At 37.9% G+C, this 21,559-nt stretch overlaps 1 protein-coding gene across 4 annotated transcripts in view; it reads right to left on the bottom strand.

Moving 5' to 3' along the window:
* LOC106064589 (beta-galactosidase-1-like protein 3) overlaps positions 1-21,559 on the bottom strand; it is a 49,352-nt gene that overhangs the window by 14,699 nt on the left and 13,094 nt on the right. Inside the window, exons 10-17 of one of the 4 annotated variants that reach the window (XM_056010454.1) lie at positions 20,533-20,622; positions 19,979-20,029; positions 19,607-19,662; positions 12,383-12,550; positions 9,849-9,944; positions 8,863-8,958; positions 7,772-7,901; positions 7,002-7,092 (exon numbers count right to left, since the gene is read on the bottom strand). In XM_056010454.1, coding sequence (XP_055866429.1) covers positions 7,002-7,092; positions 7,772-7,901; positions 8,863-8,958; positions 9,849-9,944; positions 12,383-12,550; positions 19,607-19,662; positions 19,979-20,029; positions 20,533-20,622 — 778 coding nt within the window. The remainder of the gene's footprint in view (positions 1-7,001; positions 7,093-7,771; positions 7,902-8,862; positions 8,959-9,848; positions 9,945-12,382; positions 12,551-19,606; positions 19,663-19,978; positions 20,030-20,532; positions 20,623-21,559) is intronic. The other 3 variants (XM_056010456.1, XM_056010455.1, XM_056010457.1) reach the window with 3 other exon arrangements.

Below are 21,559 nucleotides of genomic sequence, written 5' to 3'. Positions count from 1 at the left end.
CAATACTTTGTCTCAGGTCCGAGTAGGGAACTTGGGTTCCTGACACAGCATGATTTAGGGCTCTCTTTGCTTCTCTGTCTGCGGCTTCGTTTCCCTCAATGCCAACATGGGAGGGGACCCAGATGAAGGTGACATCCCTACGGTCGGCTGTTATTAGGTCCAACAGCTTCAGGCTCTTATGTACCAATGGGATGTCAGTCTTCATCCGCCCCAAAGCTTGCAATGCAGATTTGGAGTCGGAGCAGATTATAAATTTACTCCTTTCTGATGCTTTTATGGCCATAAGTGCAAGCAATATTGCGTGCAATTCGGCCGTAAAGATGGAGCAGCCATCGGGGAGTCTACGGGAGATTGTTTTGTTCCGAAAGGAGCAGGCACACGCGACCTTTCCCTCCATTTTGGATCCGTCTGTGTCGATGGTGCCACAATCTCCGTAGCTCTCCTGCAGTTCCCTAAAGTGGACTTGTAGTATGCTTGGGTCTGTATTTTCTTTTTTGAAATTAAGGAGGGATAAATTTAATTTAGGTTTATTCATTAGCCAAGGAGGATTCTGAGGGGTTTCTATTTTAGAGATTTGGTCAATGGGTGGGGTTAAATTTTGGATGGGTTCTCTCATTCGAAGGCCCAACGGCTGTATGACGTTAGGCCTTCGATTGTATAATTCTACTTCTGTGGGGTTAAATATGGGGTCAAAAGCAGGGTTCGTGGGGTTGGATTTTAGCTTGACTATATACTGCATTGCAAGCTTTTTCATTCTTATATCCATGGGGAGTTCTCCAGCCTCCACATGGAGACTTGGGATAGGTGATGTACGAAACGCGCCGAGACAGAGACGCAGGGCAGCATTTTGTATTGGTTCCAGTATTTTTAGGTACGACTTCCTTGCTGCTCCATATATTATGGATCCGTAGTCTAGCTTGGATCGAATTAGACTCCGATAGAGCAGCAGCAAGGTATCTCTGTCAGCTCCCCAGTCCTTATGGCTGAGTACTCTTAGTATGTTTAATGACTTTTGGCATTTCTTCTTAAGTTCCTTAATGTGGGGGAGAAAATTAAATTTGGAATCTAAGGTGAGGCCTAAAAATTTTGTAGTTTTCACGACAGGGATCTTCTTTTTGTGTATAAATAGTTCAGGGTCTGGGTGGAGCCCCCTTAGATTACAAAAATGCATACTAACTGTTTTGGAGTCAGAGAATTTGAAACCATTATAGTTTGCCCAACCCTGAATTTTGTTTAAACATAACTGTAATTTCCTTTCTAAGGTGTTCATGTTTTTCCCATAAGTAAGAATGACAAAGTCATCAACATACAAAGAGCACTCTATGCCAGGGGACAGCGCATTTATGATGCTATTTATTTTAATGTTGAACAGGGTGACTGACAGAATGCTGCCCTGGGGTACACCCATTTCCTGGTCATGAGTGTCAGAAGCGGAGTTGCCCACTCGGACCTGAAATTTTCGATCTTTCAGGAATTCCTCCACAAAACGGGGGAGGTGTCCCTTAAGCCCCATAAGCACCAGGTCACGTAGAATGCCATGTTTCCAGGTTGTGTCATAGGCCTTTTCTATATCGAAGAATACAGCTACTAGATGTTCTCTTCTGAGTAATGCATTTCTAATATAAGCTTCCAGCCTTACCAGGTGGTCAGTTGTTGTCCGCCCCTGCCGGAATCCGCACTGGTAGTTTGAGATCACTTTATTCCTTTCCAGGTACCAGACCAGCCTACTGTTAATCATTCTTTCCATGGTTTTGCAGATGCAGCTTGTTAGTGCTATTGGTCGATAGTTAGCTGGGTCAGAGCCGTCTCTTCCCGGTTTAGGTATCGGTATAACTGTGGCTTTCCTCCAGCTGTTTGGGAAAGCGCCTGTTTGCCACACACAGTTATAGACCCCTAGTAGGACTGCCAATGAGGGTTCGGGAAGGTGCTTGAGGAACTGGTAATGGATTTCGTCTTCTCCAGGCGCTGTGTCATGTGACTTGTCCAGCGATTCCCTCAGTTCCTCAAGCGAGAACGGTTTGTTGTAGTCTTCATTGTTCTCTGACCTGAAATCAATGGGGTGTCTTTCCTCCCTGGTTTTGACTTTTTGGAACTCTGGCGTGTAGTGTGCAGTGGATGATTTTTCTGCTATTGAGGATGCAAGGCAGTCAGCTATTTCTCTGGGGGACGTGACAGTTCGTCCTTGGTTTTTCAAATGCCCTATTGCATTTGATTCTTTCCCTTTGATTCGCCTTACTGCCTTCCAAACCGCTCTAGCAGAAGTTTTGGCATCCAGACTGCCGACAAAACTTCTCCAGGAATTCCTTTTGGCTGACCGTATGGTTTGTCTAGCCTTCGCTCTAGCTATCCTGAATAGCTTTAGGTTTTCCTGGGAAGGATTCTTTATAAATGCAGCCAGTCGTTTTTTCCTATCACCAATAGCACTTTTGCAAGCTGTATCAAACCATGGTTTGCTAGGCCGTTTTGGATTTGCAGAGGTTAGGGGTACAACTTTCCTGGCTATACTTAGTAGCTTGCTAGCAAAGGTATCAGCTGGGTTCTGTTCATGGAGGATATTTTCTGTGATATCCTCAGAGCATCTTTTTTGGAATTGTTCCCAATCGGCCTTATTCAGTTTCCACCGCTGAGGTCGTCCCAATGAAGGGAGATTGTTAGTAATGATGATTGGGAAGTGATCACTTCCCCGTAGATCATTGCTAACTGACCATTTAAAATCGTCCAGAAGTCCGGGGACGCATACGGTGAGGTCAATGCATGTGAATGATCCAGTTCCTGGGTGCAAGTAGGTCGGTGATGCATCATTAAGTATGCATAAATCATGTTGGAGGAAGATATCCTCCAGCATACGACCTCTTGTGTCGGTATTGTTGGATCCCCACATGGTGTTATGGGCATTGAAATCCCCAAGGATTAAATAAGGCCGGGGGAGTTGTTTCAATAGGTCCTCCATGTCTGTTCGGTTTAATGGAGCGCCTGGTGGTAGATACAGGCTGCAGCAAGTGATAACCTTGTGAAGGGTTATCCTAGCTGCTACGGCCTGTAGTGTGGTCTGTAGTTCTACCCTCTCATGGGGGATGCTATCCTTCACAAGGATACAGACTCCACCTGATGCTCTCTCTGCATCCTCAACGTTCTTGGTGTAAGCACGGTAGCTTCGGAAGCTGATGCAATCTTTTAGAAATGTTTCCTGTAAGCAGACAGCTACAGGAGTCTCAGAGTCCATCAGTAGCTGCATTTCCTCGTAATTGGCCTTGAGGCCTCTACAATTCCACTGTACAATTCTGGAATCCATGGCTTATTCTAGATGACCTACTTGGAGCTATTTGGCCTTGGGACGCCCCCGGAGGGGTTTCCCTTTATTCCAGTGACCTTGGTATTTTTATTCTTGGGTTTGGATGGAGAGGAGGACAACCCCCTTTTGGGGGAAGTCTTTCTCTCTGGAGAGGGGAGATCCCTCTGGTTATTTCCTCCTCTCTCACCTCGGGCATCCTCTCCGCTTTGATTTCTCCCCTTAGGGAGTTGGTCAACCTCTAACTCAGTAGAGGTTGGGGTGTCTGGCTGGGTTCTCTGAGGAGAACCTGTGTCAGACATGATGTCTCCGGGTTCTCCCGGAGTATTGGTTTTGACATGCTGCTCAGTCTCCATGCTCTCATCAGCGAGCACAGAGAACCTGTTCTTTAGCATGACAACAGGGCTTTCTTGTTTCTTCAGAGGTGTGTTCTTTGGTGGTGTTTTCTTCTGAGTTGGGGGAGGAGGAGGGGGTGGTGGGGTCAATGTGTCCGTCTGTGTGGCTATGGATCTTCCTTTCTTAGCAACAGCCTGGGCGTAGGTCTTTGTCAAGCCGAATTGGCCCTTGGGTAGGGCCAGTACAGCCGATTTCGCCTGGCTAAAGGTCATCTGTTTCTTGCCTTGTACTCCTGCACGGCAACCTCCTGTTTCCACACAGGGCAGTCCTTGGAGTAGGCTGAGTGGCCAGCTTGACAGTTTGGGCATTTGAACTGGGCTGTGCAGCCCTTGTCCTCATGACCCTCTCCAGCACATCTGGCACACACAGTGTTCCTCTTACAGACTGCCGCGCCGTGTCCATAACCCTGGCACTTGAAGCACCTCATGGGGTTAGGTATGTAGGGCCTCACTGGAACTCGTAGGTATCCTGCCTTCACATACTCTGGCGGTGTCCTAGTTCCGAATGTGAGGATAATAGTGGCGGTTTTGACCTCCTCACCCTCCCTGCGCCTGGTAATGCGCCGGGCATGGGTGACTCCTTCAATGCCCTCCACTATTTCCTTCTCGGAACATTCCAGTAGGTCCCTAGAGCTGATTACACCTCTGCTGGTGTTCAGACTCTTGTGTGGCATGACTTCCACTTGGAGATCACAGAGTCTTCTGCATCTTAAAAGCCCATCAGAGTGTGTCTTGCTGTCTACTTCTACAAGGAGTTCCATTGTTTTGTGTAGCTTAGACACACTCTTGGGCTCTCCCACTACTGACTAGAGTCCCTTATAGATAATAAAAGGGCTCAACTTGGTCAGGCTTTTTCCCTCCTCTGTGCATCTAACCACCAGAAATGATGGCCAGGTGGCACAGCTTTTTGGGACCTCCTCTTTTTTATCGTCAATTCGTCGTTTCTTGCCCAGACATAGGTCTGGGGCAAGTAGTTTTGTGTGTGTTTTTTTGTCCATATATATTTTGGTTAATTCGGCACCTGTGCTCCCCACCGCCATCGAGTCCAACAAGGGGACTGGCCATTCGGATGTCCAGAATGAGCCCGCCAGGGCTACACAGGTGCTATACTCAGTCAGCTGCTACATCGGACATGTGTCCGATACAGCAGCTCCTTGATTGACCCTCCAGCCACCGCCCTCCAGCATAGGTCGACGACCTATGCTGGTAGCTCGGCATGACCAGCCGGTTGACCCAGAGCGGGCCATCTGGGTCTCAGGTCTAGGGGAACTTGGAGCCAAAGTATTGTGTTGTTGTGGTTTATCCTCAGATAGCCACCACTCAAACACCAGGATCTCTTTATCCCCCCTTACCCGTCGCAGTCCACGGCAAACGGACTGGTCTAGGACGTAGTGAGAATTTAAAGTTAAGGAGACAGTGTGATGATCAATGAAGGCAGACTTAGGAAAAGAGGAGGCAGACACAATGATAGAAAAGAAGTAGGGCACTTTTGAGCTCCAAAAGTGCTAAGGAAAGAGGAGCGCAGTTTAACGTCATGTCTCGGGACGCCACATAGGTGTGACTGGCAACACTATTGCAGACTCTTTGGCCCACCAGGGAGGGCAAATTCCACCCACTGAACAGGCTGTAAGCTTTCATCAAGCCCTGGCTATAATACAAAAAACAGAAATGGAAAAGTGGTTTGAGTGCTGGGACAAGTCTCAAAAAGCCTGTGGAGTCTGGCGCCCTGACCGCACTTCCACAAGGTGAAGGCTGTCCAGGCCTGAGCAAGCTATTATAGCACAGTGCAGGACAGGCCATTGTCCTGTTGGCTCATATTTCTCGCGGCTATGGTCAAATTTTGATTCACTGCGGGGAAGAAGAGGAAACCATGCCTCATAGTCTGTTTGACTGCCTCAGACTTGCTGATCTCCGTCTCAACAGGTCTGAGAAACCTAAAATTCTCGACCTGTATGACGACATTTATGCACTACGCAAGACAGCAGGGTTTCTGTCCAGGGCTTTTGCAAGAGAGGATTTGAGCCTCTCAAGCCCTCACTCAAATGGAGTTTGATGAGGATGATGATTATTGAAGAAAAATGAAATCAAAATTTTCTAGTCTTTCAAACAATGGCTCAATTAAAAATTTAATTATATTTTAAAATAACACTCCTAAGTGTGTATTTTAGTGATTAATTATGAAAGACAACATGTAAACAAAATTTGATTCTTTCATTTAAAAATCTACATCTTGAAATTGAGTGACTTTGTATTCAATCACAATAAGCAGGTCAGTTTTGTAAGCAAAAGAATCTTAGTAGTCAACTTAAACAAAGAAACAGTATTTAAGTGAATGAATTTTTTTTTAATTTGATACAAGGCTTGTGCCAGACTTGGGCTAACATTCAATGCCAGTATTTAAATATCTAAATATATAAAAGTCCTAGCCATGACTCATCAATTATCTGGAATAGCTGAGTATTCTTACTTATTATATTCAGTTATACACTAAAACCAATGACATTGTCAACTTTTCTAAATCTTATTATAGTAGGAAATAGCATGGTTAGTTGAGTTTAAACTCATAATTGTGAGTGTTTGTTTGTGGGGGCTAATTTGTGAAAGAGACTGTCTATTCTATTAGAGAAAGCAAAGTTTTATTTTATTTAGTTTATATCTAGAATAACTTCACCATGAAAGATGGTTAATATAGAAACAGCAAACTTCAAACATAGAGATAATTTTATCAATCTCTGTGGAGAGAGCTTGAGCACTATGTGCTGAATGGCATGGGAGGACCTAAGTCTGGGAAAATCTAAGATCTACATTAAAGAAAATCTTAGATCTAGCATGTAGGACCTAAATCTAAGAAATTCTTAGATTTAGAATGTAGAACTTAAGTCATAAAAATCTTAGATTTAGAATGTAGGACCTAAATCTAAGAAATACCATGACCTAAGTCTAAGAAAGAATAAGATCTAGAATGTAGGAGCCAAAGCTTTGTCAGAATATGTGCATATTAAGAGTCATTAGATTATTTATTAGATTTATTTATATATATATATGGTAAGGAGGGAAGCCCACGCGCGGAGGGTTAATTAAGAGACAAGGGACATTATATTGCAGACCATTCTATTGGAGCATGCAAATGAAAAAAGCGTTATAGTTAATATAAATAGCATGTATCAGCTTTATTAATGGTGAAGCACAGGTATCAGCTAGTATGGGTAAAATATAATAAACTAATAAGAATGTGCACTTTATCATCTAGTATAATATAATACTATAAACTTATAAAATTTGGCTAAGATCAGAACTAAAACAAATAAAAATCTTACATTTTATACTGCTCCAGATCAAATGTAAGAAATCGAATATTCCAATCTTCCATTAGACCAAATATGTAACGAAATACAGGCCCCCTGAGACCTTTAAGTAACAATAGAAAAATCATTTTATTTAAAAGACTCCAGAGACCTTTAACGCATTTTCGTACATATAACCCACATACGCTTATTAACTGCACAAAATACTTTTTTTTTAAATTATATAACCCGCATGTGCAAAGCGTGACTTGTGGTAAACGTGTCACAATTTATTACATGTATATTAAATATTCTCTGTTGCATTGGTACAGTATTTTCTTGAGATTTATGAGATGTTCATAAAGCTTTCCAATGTACATTTCACAACCACACAGCAAATTATGTAGGGTATGAAAGATCCACCATTATGTCCATACTTTTTGTTATGCTACGATAATGGGTAAAATAATTTTTAAAAATCCTGTACCATTGTATATCCCCACACAGCTGCCATTTGTTTGTAAAAACTTGTATAGTATATGGGTTATATGCACAAAAGTAAGGTAACAATTGCTACCATCATTGTATTTAATAGGCCACCTGATACCTGTAATAATAGAAACATCCTTCTATTTAATCTTTGAAGTGAAAAAGATTTTGTGCAGTATATGTATCTTGTAAATAATAAATAAAATATCATTTTATGATTCAATTCCCAAATACCATACTCTATGTTGTAAGTAATGTGTATTTAATGCTAATCAAGAAACATCCAATTTAAAGTAATCAATTGGTATAAAAACCTTTTCTTTGACTATTGAGAATGTTTTCCTTTGTTCCATATTCAAAGTTAACTCTGCCTAAGTTTTCAACCATCAGATCTAAACGTCTAGTCACTTTACTGCCTCTCTTTTCCATCTTGGCTGTAATATTCTGTCAGAGAAGTTGGTAAATAATTAAAAATATTGACAATCTAAAAACATTCATCAAAGGTCAGTAGATAGATACACTCTAGCTCAAATAGTGAGATTAAAGATCTGAAAATGAAATCTGTTTTTTTTTTTTTTTAATTTAGGATTGACAAAAAAAAAATATCCATGTTTAGATCACTTTGCTATTGAATAAAATTACTCTCATGGTTGTTTTTTTCAAAGTTTATGCCAACTCTCTTTGTCTGGGTGGAATCTTGTACAAGTATTTTTCTCTAGCTTCCAATTCTTGGATCAAGATGAAACTTTGCACAATCACTAATTGTAAATTTTTGTAAGGATATGAACAAAAAAATCAAAAAAACAACAACAATTTGTTAATCAATTAGTTGTAATTAATTAATGGTTTTAAAAAGAAATGTACAAAAATGGCTAGCACAACAGCTTTCCATCCTGGAGGCTTGATACCTCAAGTTCAAATTCATGCTCAAGCAATTTTTTTTTTGTCAATTGCTTTTAAAAGGACAGTAACAAAACCTTCTCCCCAACTGTTCCATAAAAGTGATAGGACCATTGCGTACTGAACTTATGATATAAGCTTCTAATATGTGCTAAACAAAAACAATAAAAAAAAAAATTTACAATGTCACAAATTTATTATTGTTATATTATTGTTAGTCTAGATCTATTAAAAATTATTTGTTATTCATTCAAAATAACTGATGCAATTTCACTCAATATAAGCTTTTCTTTTAAAGTTTTTTTTTTGTATATTTTAAATTTTTTTAAAAAATTAGAATAAAAAATACGAAGAAAACAATATTAACATTTAAATGTGAAATCTAATTTTGTAGCAAACACACAAAAAATCAAATTTTTATTTTCTAAAAAAAGAACTAAAAAAATTTTAAGAATTGTAAAAAGAAAGTAACAACACACATTTCAACAACAAAAAATGATAAAACCTTGACTCTGTGTAGAAAAGGTAAAAGCCAATGTTGCATGTTGAACACATCATAGTAATCATCCAAATAATCATACATAAATTCATAATGGTCTTTCTGACAAAGCAGTACAAATGAATCAGATAGTGAGAAACTCAATTTATGAATAAAAATATACTGCTAGCAACTTGGTTTAGTAAAAAATAAGATGGCTGCTGATGGTTTCAGTTTATATTGTCCTCTTTAAATAAGAAAATATTCATTTTATTCATTACCACTGAATGATCAAATGAACAAATAAAGGGAGTGGGTAGATAAGGGAGAGTATAAACTAGCTTTGAAAACACTATTTTTCCTTATGCTGTGTCAGTATGATGGCCAAGGTTTAACTATCGCTAGCTTAGATCCCCAGTTGAATGCAGAAGGATTTATCATAATACTCATTTTAGAAATGTAACTTAAAAAAAAACTATATAAAGATAGCCTGTAGCTATGTCTAGCTACTAACTAAATTATATGAAAAGTGTTTTTTTAGTTACCAGGTATGTATCAATTACGAAATAAATATTTGAAATCTTATCTACAGACATTTTGAAATTTTAAAAAAAAGCTTTAAGAATGTCTGAATGCAAATTTTGATAAGAAACAATGATGAATTTTTTTTATTTAGATGGGTTTTGTTTTTCTAAAAAAAAAAATTACTGTCATACCTTCAGTGAAATTCCAAAACCTTTTTTTCCCTAAATATATATAATTTTAGATTTTCTTTTAACCAACATTGAGAAAATAGAACAGAAAAAAAATAATTCAATATCGATATTCTGACTTCATTATCATTCTTCCAAGCCTTCCAATCAAAAACTCAAGTTGACATAGTGTGGTAAGTTAACAGTTAAAGATTTTCAGTAAATCAGAACAGCTTTGATTTCATTCAAAGTATTCTGCTAAAGAATCCAAAAGTTTGGCTAGAAGTAACACAGACTTATGAAAAATAAACAAAAAATTACTTTAAATTTCTCATCCCACTTGTAAGTGATAAAAAAATCCTCTTTACTTGCTTTTAAATCATCTTGAATGTAAAATATTTCACTGTTTAAGATAGCCTGAAAGTTCATAAAAAAGGATATAAATAGATTTAAGGCAATCATTGAAATAATTGTAACAAAAAGGTTAAACAATTTTTATTAAACAGGTTTTTTAAAAGACAAATTAACTATTTTTAACAGAAAATCTGTAAAAAAAAAACAACAAAAAAAAAGCATCTATTAAGCACATAGGGGCTGGTAGCTGAGTGGTAAAGCCCTTGACTTCTGAACAGAGGAGTCTCAGGGGAAGACTGGGATTTTTAATTTCAATATTGTTAAGGCGCCCCTAAGTTCACCAAACTCTAATGGGTACCTGACATTAGTTGGGGGAAAATAAAGGTGGTTGGTTGTTGATGACACCCTTGTTAACCATGGGCCACTGATACAGATGATCTTTACATCATCTGCCCTATTAGATCGCTAGGTCTGAAATGGGAACTTTAATTTTACATATATATATATAGATATATATATACTAGCTAATACTGATGCTTTGAAATGCCTGTATAAATAAGAAAAAAATTGTCCAACATACTCTCCGAATACTATGTGGATGGATTTGAGGTTATGTAATAATTTTAGGTCCTCACATCGCTTTCTGGGAGGACAACATAAAAGAATTAATGGGACTGCCATTGAAAGAGGTTCTAATTAAGGCAAAAGACAGAGAGGAATGGGGAAAGACGGTCGAGAAATCATGCATGGTACCCCAACGGTCCAACAGACTTAGGTAGGGGTGGGCAACCTTTTCCTATCGAGGGCCGCATTACAAAAATTTTGGGAATGGGGGGCCGCATATATATATATATGTATATATATATATTTACAACTTACAAAAATGCGCTAGCAAACTGTGCATACTGTCTTTCAATTCACATTTATGCTGTTATTATACATTTAGATTTCATTTTTTTTGTACTCCCAGTTGAGGAATAACAACAAGAGTTAGCAATTTCTGAAACTAATTGTGTTTAAATAGTGTTTAAAAAAATTGTTATCGTCTCCTTACATCTCACATTTCACCACAAAAGTACAGTTGTAGGATACTTAATTTAAAGTGTTTAACTGTTTACACTCGTGTATAATGTTCGGGAACTGTAGACCTAGCAATCTTACTAGCTGTTATCCTTGTGACTGCTTTCAAATTACAGACAGTCAGCACTGACCTGTTCTAATTCTTGTTTATTTTCAAACAAAAAGACTCTTGTTCACACATGTATGTGGACCAATATAATGTGAAAGTTTAGCATCAAAGTTTTTTAAAGTGTGGAAAGACAGCTTTGGCAGCCATAAAGCTCCCTTGGAATAACTGAATGGAACTTCTCTTTCAGATCATAATTTGCTTGCAGATAATTCCTTTATAGCTAAATCAGCTTCTGCACCAAAAGATGAACTGATTCCCAGTTCTTGACGTCTTAAAATTTGATTTCAAGTTCCACAATAAAAAAATTGAAATAAGTCTTGTACTTTTCATTTCACTTTTAGGGAAACAAAATGACAAACCTGTTTTCACTTGCTTGCCTGGAGAAATGGGAAAACTTTGAAAAGATTTAACATTCACATACATTTCAAGACTGTAATTGTGAATGTAAAACATGAAGTCTGTCTTTAACTCTTCATTAGAAATATTAGTAACAACCTCATAGTTAATCTCCTTGAAGGGACATAACAATTTCTTCCGTGAGCTTGCATATTTTTCTCAATACCTTGCCCATGCTAAGCCTGAGGATACTGCTGTGGTACCAAACATTGGAATGTTTTGTTTCCAAATCTTTAAATACTTCTGGGAACTGCCTGTGTTTGAAGACCCATAGCATTGATAAGTTTGATCATTGAGATAAATAAGTTAACAACATGTTTGATATTCAATGCAGCTTGCTCTTCTTTATCAGCTGTTAACCATTGTCATTTCACTCCAAGCTAACCCAAGACTTTCAACACAGTTCTTCAAAGCATTGAATAAATAGTGGTCTGAATTTGAATATTTAACTGAATGTTTCGAAATATTGCCAATAGGAGCAATCTAAGTTTACTTTAAGCTTTTTAGAATGACATGTAGAGACAATGTTTCTTTCGCATCTTCATCATAAGTGAAAGGAAAGGAAATTTCAATACTTTATACTTTAAAACTAGTTACTTTTAATATATTTTCATTTTTATATGTACAATCTGTGGGAAAACCTGCGGGCCACATGCAGCCCGCGGTCCATAATTTGCCCACCCCTGGACTAAGAGATAAATAAAGGTAAAAAATTTTTAGGGAAAAACTATGTTTCATTTTTATAATGGAAGCTTATATATATATATATATATATATATATATATATATATATATATATATATATATATATATATATATATATATATACATGAAAGTATAATATCTAAGAGATGCATTCTCTTTCTTTATATGTATATATCTAAGACACAAACAGTAGATCTAACAACATACTAACAGTAAGTCTATCTTTGTATTCTCCAGTTAGCTGAATGCCTGGCATTTTATTCCAATGTGTATCTTGACCAATCAAATAGGAATAAACAATGTATCCCAATGTGTTGGAATGGTCATTATGATCTTTATATGTCTCCATGTAATTCACTTTATCATCTGTTGCAGCAATCTGTAAAGATATGAACTAGTTTGTTAGATATATATTGTTATACGACTGCCATGCGCACCGCAAATCCAAGCTAGTGAAGAAAGAAGGTTCGCACTATTAGTGACAAGACTAAGTCGGATGTTGACATCAGAAGGAGAGAACGATTCGCCCAAGTGATAGCTGATGTAAAGATGCTGTGCTCAAGACACGTTGTTCTACATGTATTGTGATGTCCTGTAAATAAACATCTATGTCCCGTTGAGTTTGCCTCCCTTCAGTTATTACATTGGTGTCAGAAGTGGGATTATAGGCGACTCAGCGAGAGGAGGTAGGATTTACAATGGCAGCTTTGAAACAATTAGACCCACTCTCAGTTAAAGAGCTTAGGAAGGAACTTCGTTACCGATATGAGATAATCTGTGGTACCAAGGAGGTGCTTACAGCTCGTCTCCGGCAAGCCTTGATAGATGAAGATCCAGATACCTACTTATTTGAAATTAAACCGGAGAAATCATTCGGGAGGGTCTGCTGAGACAGCGTTTCCGATCAACGGCTGTGCTGAAGAAAACAGTGCTAGACACTGTCTCATTGTGTGTCAAACGGCCACGTCATCGTCTCAACAACAGCCTGGTCAACTGGCGGAAGAGAAAGCGGCACCAGAGGAAAACAGTGCGGATGACTTCATGGAGAACACGCTCCCTGCCGCCTGTGTCTCCCACTGATCGACCTCCACCAGAACTGTCTAACCTCCACTTCACTGTTTCTTTTCGGGACGAAAAGCTCTAAGAAGGGGGCAATGTTATAACTCTGCCATGCGCACCGCAATCCAGGCTAGTGCAGAAAGAAGGTTCGCACTCTTAGTGAAAGATTAAGTCGGATGTTGACATCAGAAGGAGAGAACGATTTCTGCCCAAGTGAGAGCTGATGTAAAGATGCTGTGCTCAAAACATGTTGTTCTAGATGTATTTGTAATGTCCTGTAAATAAACATCTATGTCCCGTTGAGTTTGCCAGGTCTGACGATACATCGACAAATAAACATCCTAGAAAAAAAAACAAGGTTAACCGTATGATTAGAGACGCAAAAACTAGTCATGTTCGACAAAAAACTGAAACTTCTGATTCTTCAAAGGAGCTATTCAGGATCACCGCTAAAATGATAGGGGGAGCAAATAACGAACTTTTGCAGTCATCTATCCCAGTATTTGAACTCCCTGATTCATTCAATAAGATTCTTCATAGGCAAGATTGAGCAGATCAGAAATGACTGTGACATGTTTTCGGGTGTGACGTGTGTTTGGCTTGTTTAATGTCTAGGGGATGATTATTTTTGAAGCTATCACACACCAACCCGTCAGCATATAAATCGAGAGCAGGCACGCAACGAGAAAGAGAGATACAAAAGTTAAAATTGAAGAATATTTATTTATTTACATAAATATTTACATAGAAGAATAATAGGGGGAAGGGTTTGCATCTATCTCTAATCAATACTATATTTAATCATCACTCTTGCACTTAATAAGAGAGTATGTCACTTTGTCTTCTGAACTTAGCTGATTGTCCTGCTTGGGTCGCAGCTGGCTGTGTCTGTCCTGGCTTGAGATTTTGCAGCTGGAGGTGGCGCTCTAGTGGGTAGAGGGACGCCGGTGATTCAGTTCTAGTGGAGTCTCAATCCAAAGTTCTGATATCTGTAGTGGGCACAGTAGGGCGGGTGGCCGGCTACCGTGGGCACAAGTGTACTGCAGGCAGAGCTGATCTGCCGTGGGCAGCGCAATTAGCAGGATAAGTCCAGTGAGTTGCGGAGGGTTTGGCAAAGCTATGACGTCTCGCACAGACACGGAGTCTATAGGGATGTCGTACCTAATAAGTTGACAGGTGGGCTGTCGAATAGGCAGGCGAGTAGAGCCGATAGCGCCAAGTAGTAGAGCCAAATAGGCAGGTAGCCAAATAGGCAGGTAAATAGTAGAGCCGAATAGGCAATTGAATAGGTTGACGAGTGGCTGTCAAACAATGCCGAATGAATAGGCAGGTGATCCAAACAAATAGTTGAGTAGATCCCAGTAGGCAAGAGATGATACTCAATAACAAGTAGGCTGTCAATGCCAAATAGGCAATAGGCAGACACCTGAGGGAGGCTGCAGATAAACTAAGACAAGTTAGGACATGTCTCTCATGCATCTTATTGATGAACTCGACTGAGGTGCATTCGTCAGATTAGAAAATTGCTTTTGAGCACAATGGGGAGATGATGACAAATGGGATTGGGAAAATAGATGGCTGATAGAAGCAATATAGAAATGTAAATAAAAGGGGAAATAATAATCTCAAATAAATAACACAAAAAGGGAAGAGAAAAAAGGGGGGGACGCTGGTCAGCGATCATGACGCTATTGTTTACACATGGCCGTCGGCCACAAACAAAGAAGCGAGCTTGAATGGGGAGAGAGTCCATTCAAGGGACGCAACTCTCGTCAAGGTAGAATTAATAAAGGGGAGATAATTCATATCTCTTTTCTAAGCGCAGTGAGAAATACACAATGCACTAATTAAATATAAATGAAATAACAAAATACACATGATAATATCCAGTGAGAAATATGCACAAAGTAATTAAGTGGAACTGTGATTAAGTTCGGCTTACCACCAGGTATTCCTCTAAGAGTAAGAATAAATGAAATAGTCCAGGCTCGATTGCCAGCGAGAGAGAAATGAGCGGGTCTGGTTTGACTTAGTCTACCTTAGTCCGGGAGAGATGGGTGGAAACAGGAAATGCGATAGGCCAAAGATTATCTCTCACGTGGGTAAATCTGACTTGAGATGGGAGTCGCACCTTGGAGTGTCGAGGGGCGTGTTGATCCGAGTGATCTCTTTGATCTAAAAGAGACCTGGGAGAGAGGGGGGGAAGAAATACTGAAGCGTGTTTCATCCAAGGTGGCTTCAACGTGAAAGTCGGACATCTGGCGCCTAGGACCAAAGTAAGTGACTGTTTGTTTGATCTTTCCCCAGGTCAAGGGGAGATAAACTAGAAAGTCGTGGCCTAGCTATCGCCAAGGTGGTGGACTAAGTCTAGCCTGAAAAGGAAAAGGTGGGGCGGGTGATGAACTTGGGGATAGAACGAGGAAATAATTAAAATAAAATAAATAAATAATAATAAATAATAATTAATGCTGTGATAAAATTGAGTGACTCTGACAGCAAGCTTTTGACTTGTCACAATGACATGCCATCCCTCTCATCACAGCTTGACCACTTTCCAATCTTTCAAAATTCTCCTTTTTGCGAGTTTCAGCGTGTATCTGAAGATTACGCCAAAAGTACTATTTTAAAGATGCCAAATAAGTCATGTGACCTTAATCCCATTCCAACTTCCTTGCTCCTTGAATATTTAGATGAGCTTGTACCCACAATTACTAGCATTGTGAACTCTTCACTGACTTCAGGCATTGTACCACAGCAATTTAAGCATGCGCTTGTCAGGCCCTTATTAAAGAAATCCTGTCTTGACCCGAATGTCTAAAAAACTATCGCCCGGTATCAAATCTTCCCTTGCTGTCAAAGCTTCTGGAGAGCATAGTGTTAGCGCAAATTCTTTCTAATCTTGAACAGTACTGTCTCTTGGAAGAATTTCAATCGACATATAGGAAGTGCCGTAGCACAGAGACAGCAGTGGTCAGGGTACTAAATGACTTACTTCACAATTCCGAAATAAGTAACATATCAGTTCTTTCCATGCTGGACTTGTCCACAGCCTTTGATACGCTAGACCATGAAATTATGATGGCCAGATTCTCTGCCACTATTGGTTTAGCAGGAATCGTCCTAAAGTGGCTTCTTGGATTCTACCTGACTGAACGCACCCAAAGTGTCGTTGTTAATGGGACAGAATCAACAAGCTTACTCTTGAAGTACAGAGTACCCCAAGGATCAGTTCTAGGTCCAATACTGTTCACTATGTATACATATCCAATTAGCGATGTCATACGGCCAACTGGCATCTTATACCATTTCTTTGCTGATGACTCACAGTTATACAATTCCTCAATACCCACATCTGGCAGAGAAAATCAGTGGTACCATTGCAAGGGTGAGCGATTGGATCATTGAAAATAAGCTCAAGATGAACAAAGATAAGACAGAAATAATTAAGATTGGCACTCGGAACAACATCTCAAAAGTTGAAAGCACAGATTCTCTTTTTATCACGAAATGCCAGGTTCCTTATGTCCATGTAGTGCAGAATCTTGGAGTTTTCTTCGACTAAGCAGTATCTTTTGACCTTCACATAAGTCAGCTCTACAAGGGTCTTTATCTGCAACTGTGCAGATTAGGCCAGATCCGACCATATTTAACAATGGAGTCAACAAAAATGCTAGCTGTGAAATTCATTCTCTCCCGCCTTCACTACTGCAATGCCGTGCTAGCAGGTATACCCGATGACAAAATAGCCAAGCTGCAACATATACTACGCTCTTGTGCACGTTTTATTGGCTTCCCGTGAAAGTGAGAATCGATTACAAGGTCGCCACATTTTGCCATCAGTGTATATATAACAATGAGATGCCCCTATACCTTAGCGAACTGATTACTCCATATGTCCCCCAGAGAGCCCTGCGCTCAATGGACTCAACGCTTTTAGTGTTGCCACATTTCTCCCTCAAAAGCAACGGTCTTCGGGCTTTTCAGTGCACAGACCAAAGGTTTGGAACTCACTCCCCATTGATCTCAGACAGACAGCATGAAACACCACTTTAAGAAGAACATTAAGACCTATTTAAAACTTTTTTAGATTAGTTTGTCGTGTTTGTATTTGTAATGTTATTACAGCACCTTGAGCCTACATTTTGTTTGTTAACAGTGCTTTATAAATAAAATTATTATTATTATTATAAATAAAAGTATTATTATTATTAGGTGTCCGGCCCAGCACAACTATCAAATGGTAATTAGTGTTTCTATACTGTCCAGGCCTACCTCCAGCAGAACATAGTTTTTTTGTAAGTGTTGCCAGCATATGCCCATTATGGGAAAAGGCACCTTTGTTGGAAGCATTCAAGAAGCCTTAAATGCCTTCAATAAAGCACCCAGGTTTAAGAGCCATGATAAGAACCACTGCTTTACAAAACTGATATTTGTTGCTAGGTGAAGAGACCTTTTCCGCCATACTTTCAGTTTGAGTCTACCAAAAGTGCTTTTGGCATTTGCAAGAAGGTTGTCTATTTCTCTAGACAGTGATGAATCGTTGGACACAGTGCTGCTCAGGTAGGTAATGTGGTCAACAACTTAAGGAGATGGTCATTCCAGACCTGCCTACCAAAAAAAGTAAAAATGCGTAACGCTGATGGTCAAAATGCGTATTTTGGCACCAGAATGCGTAACACTTACGCGATCCACTATTTTGTCATATAATATATATATATATATATATAATATATATATATAATATATATATATATATAATATATATATATATATAATATATATATATAATATATATATATATATATAATATTAGATCTTGATGTCATGATTAGATCTACAATCTAAATCTAGATCAATACGACAATAGAGATGATATCTAGACTAGATCTGGATCTATGACTCTATGTCTATATTATGAATATAATCTACTCTAGATTTGGGCTCAAGATTGTTACCGATGCCGTGGATCCGCTACAAACGTAGGTCTACTCTCTACTCCAAACTTTCGTAGGCCAGCTTCATCCTTGATCTATTCTATACTAAGACACTAAGACTAAGAATCTATTTTAGCTCTAGACTAGATGGTAGTAGATGTTATCGATCTAGATCTAGTCAATCGAAATAGGCCTATACTACAACTAAATTGGATCTAGATTGTAGAGTAATGTAGAGATTCGAATCATGACTAACGTAATGACTAGCTAGACTCTAGCTAGATCTATTCCTGTATAAGAAGTTATCTTGATTCTAGATCTAGAATCCAGATCTAGACTAGATATCTACAATGTCACTCAATGTGTTTTGAATCGATAGCACTTCGATATTTTTTTCTATACAAATGAATACGGGAATCAGGGATTCAACATAGATCTAATTAATTTCTACTCATGAACTTACAAAAAAAAAAAGTCACGTTGGTGTATCAGCTAACTGACGGTACCAACCCGCCACTCCCTCACTCCCGCATGCTTCATTTCTAGACTAAATCTAATTGCTTTTAAGAACCAATCAAGGTATAGATCTGGACACAATGTGTTCCCCCACCTTTTCTGCCCCCCCCCCCAACAAGACGGCTTAGTGTGACTTCCGTGACCGCTCGTAAGCTAGTCAAGAGAGGGGGAAAAAAAAGGATACGAAATGCGTAACGCGACGGGTTAAATGCGTATTTGTGTACTGACGGTCATTTTCGGGAGATTTTGCGTAACAAATACGCAATTTGCGTAACGGTAGGCAGGTCTGTCATTCACATATTTTTGTGGATCTAAGTTAGCTCTGATAGGTGACTTCTGAAGCATGACCTACATTTATTTTAGGTTGATGGACATACCAAACGAGGCAGCAGCCTCAGCAAATTCATGAACGGCAAGTTGAAGCTCCTGTTCAGTGACCAGAAGATGGGAACATATATAACTATCAATAACACAAGCAGCTTAAAATGTTTTTTTTTAATATGTATAAAAATGTGCCAGATAGCTTTATTAAATGTTTTTAAAAAGTCTGCATAAAAAATGTGCCTACTTTCTTTTATGCACATAAGATACCTTTGATCAATAATTTTATTAGATTTGTTTTAGCAACAGAAGGATGCATATTCTGACAAGTAAGACACACACATTTTCCCTTTATTACGTCTTGTTTTACCCAAAAGGAGATTAAAAAATTAGTTTTGCATATTCAATTTAAAAAACAAAAGGTATGTATTCAAAAGACCATGCTACTTTTAGAATATAACAAAATTGTATGAAATCTGATTTTTAATAGCCCTTTTTTTTTATGGAACATACAGTGTAACTAGTCAAAACTAGTACCAGCTCTGCACCTTTCTATTTTCTATTTTCTAAAGCAACTGAAAGTTGATAACAAAACACAAACTTACAGGTATCAGAGAAATGAATACATCCCATTCCATCATATCTGTTAGTTCAACTTCTCCTGGAAAAGTAAAAAACTACCAGTGATGTTTCTCTACTGAATATATTCTTTTGCAAAATTATTTAATTATAAAAAATGTGACTGTCACATTATCATACATTTTTATGCTACCAATAATGTAACTACTTTACTTTTCTTAACAAATGTCAGGCTCTAATTGCTTGATGGTGATGGGTGAATTCTTAAAAGCACTTAATAAGAAATTTTTTTTTTTAAATCTGTTCTCTTGAATTTAAACTGAGATCTCAAGCAAGTGAAACATTAGCTTTTCTACCAATAAAATATGATGTATGATATTATGAGATTAGCTGTATACCATAATGTGCTTTTCTAGTGTCTTTGGGTATCACTGGCAAACCTTTAATACCTGAAAGATGAATACATAACAGAGGAAGTTTTACATGATTATTACTATTAAAAGTAATATCACCACTCAGCAAGTTTACTAAAATCAATACATATTTACTTGAATAGCTAAGAATTTTCAGATAACTAATATATAGAATGATCTAAACTATCTCAAAATAAATTTACTTTTTTTTTTCAACTGATATCAGTTAAAATTATTGTTTCATTGCCTCTGTTCCAGTATGAACCAGCATTGCTCTAAAGTGGGAATAGATAACTCACACATTCTAACAAATCACAATAAGGAAGATTAATTATTCTTTGGATATTAGTGTTCAAAAGTAAAGTGGATATTAGTTTTCAATAGTAAATAGAATCCAAGCTTTTATATGTAATAAGGATAACTCAAGGAACTAGGAAAATATCCAGCTATTTATATAATGCTGGAAATTACTTTTGTGACATACAATAAAATAAGATAGATATTATGAACAGCTTAGTGATATGAGAAAAATATAATACCTATACTTTTATAAAAGGTCAACAGACTGTTTCTGACCACATGGTATTTGGCTGTAACATCTCCTGACTCTGTCAATATGGCATCATAATCTGAAATACACATAAAAAAGATTTGGCATGAAATTGGTTACATTTAATCTTTTTAGTTACTTTTCCAAGCAACAAAGAAGCCATGTTACATGAAACATAGAAGAACATATTTCTATATAAATAACTAGACATATATTACCTGCGGCCCGCGGGTCTTAATTTGCATATCACTGTCAATATATCAAATAAGCAAATTCACTACAGTCACTGAGAGTGTTTTAAACGAAATAATAATGTTATAAGTAAAGTGAATGCGTGAATGTAAAAATAGTATGAGTGAAGCTATCAAAATAGCTAATCGACATAACACCATTTTTTCCAATAAAAACATTTGCTTGTAGGCCTACATATATTTGATTAAAATATGGAATGAATAGACTTAATTTTGTATGTTCATGTGTTAAAGTCATAGACATATAATATATAGTATAAAGTAGATCTTAAGTTAGACATAGATCTAGATATAGACTAATCTGGAGTTAAATATTGGCTTGGAGAGTTCATTCTGAGATGCGAGAAGCCTTATCTCTACGCATGCGTGACCCTTTTTAGTATGGGATTCATGAATAAATATATCTCAACACGGCTTCGCAGCTTTAGCAAACGAATGTATGAAAAAGGCTTTAGAAATACAAATTTGAATGTTAATTTGATTAAAATATGAAATGAATGGACTATAATTAGTATGTTCATGTGTTTAATTATAAAACTATCTTTGTGAAGAGAAGTTGTATCATCTTTATGAATAGAGAGATGTGTAACATTTCGCGTAATGTCTAATGAAAGAATGTTCGTCAGGAATTCTAAATTCGCAGATATAAGGAAGGAATTTGTGTAAAAATGCATTTGAAACACACATTTGAAGCTTAATTTTATTAAATAATGAAATCAACAGACTATATGTTGTATTTTCATGTGTCAAAGTAAAAAACTATCT

This window comes from Biomphalaria glabrata, chromosome 14 (genome assembly GCF_947242115.1).
Source record: "Biomphalaria glabrata chromosome 14, xgBioGlab47.1, whole genome shotgun sequence".
Classification (NCBI taxonomy): domain Eukaryota; kingdom Metazoa; phylum Mollusca; class Gastropoda; family Planorbidae; genus Biomphalaria; species Biomphalaria glabrata.
The sequence above is the reverse complement of the archived record's forward strand: the minus strand, read 5'-3'. Positions and strand labels throughout refer to the sequence as shown.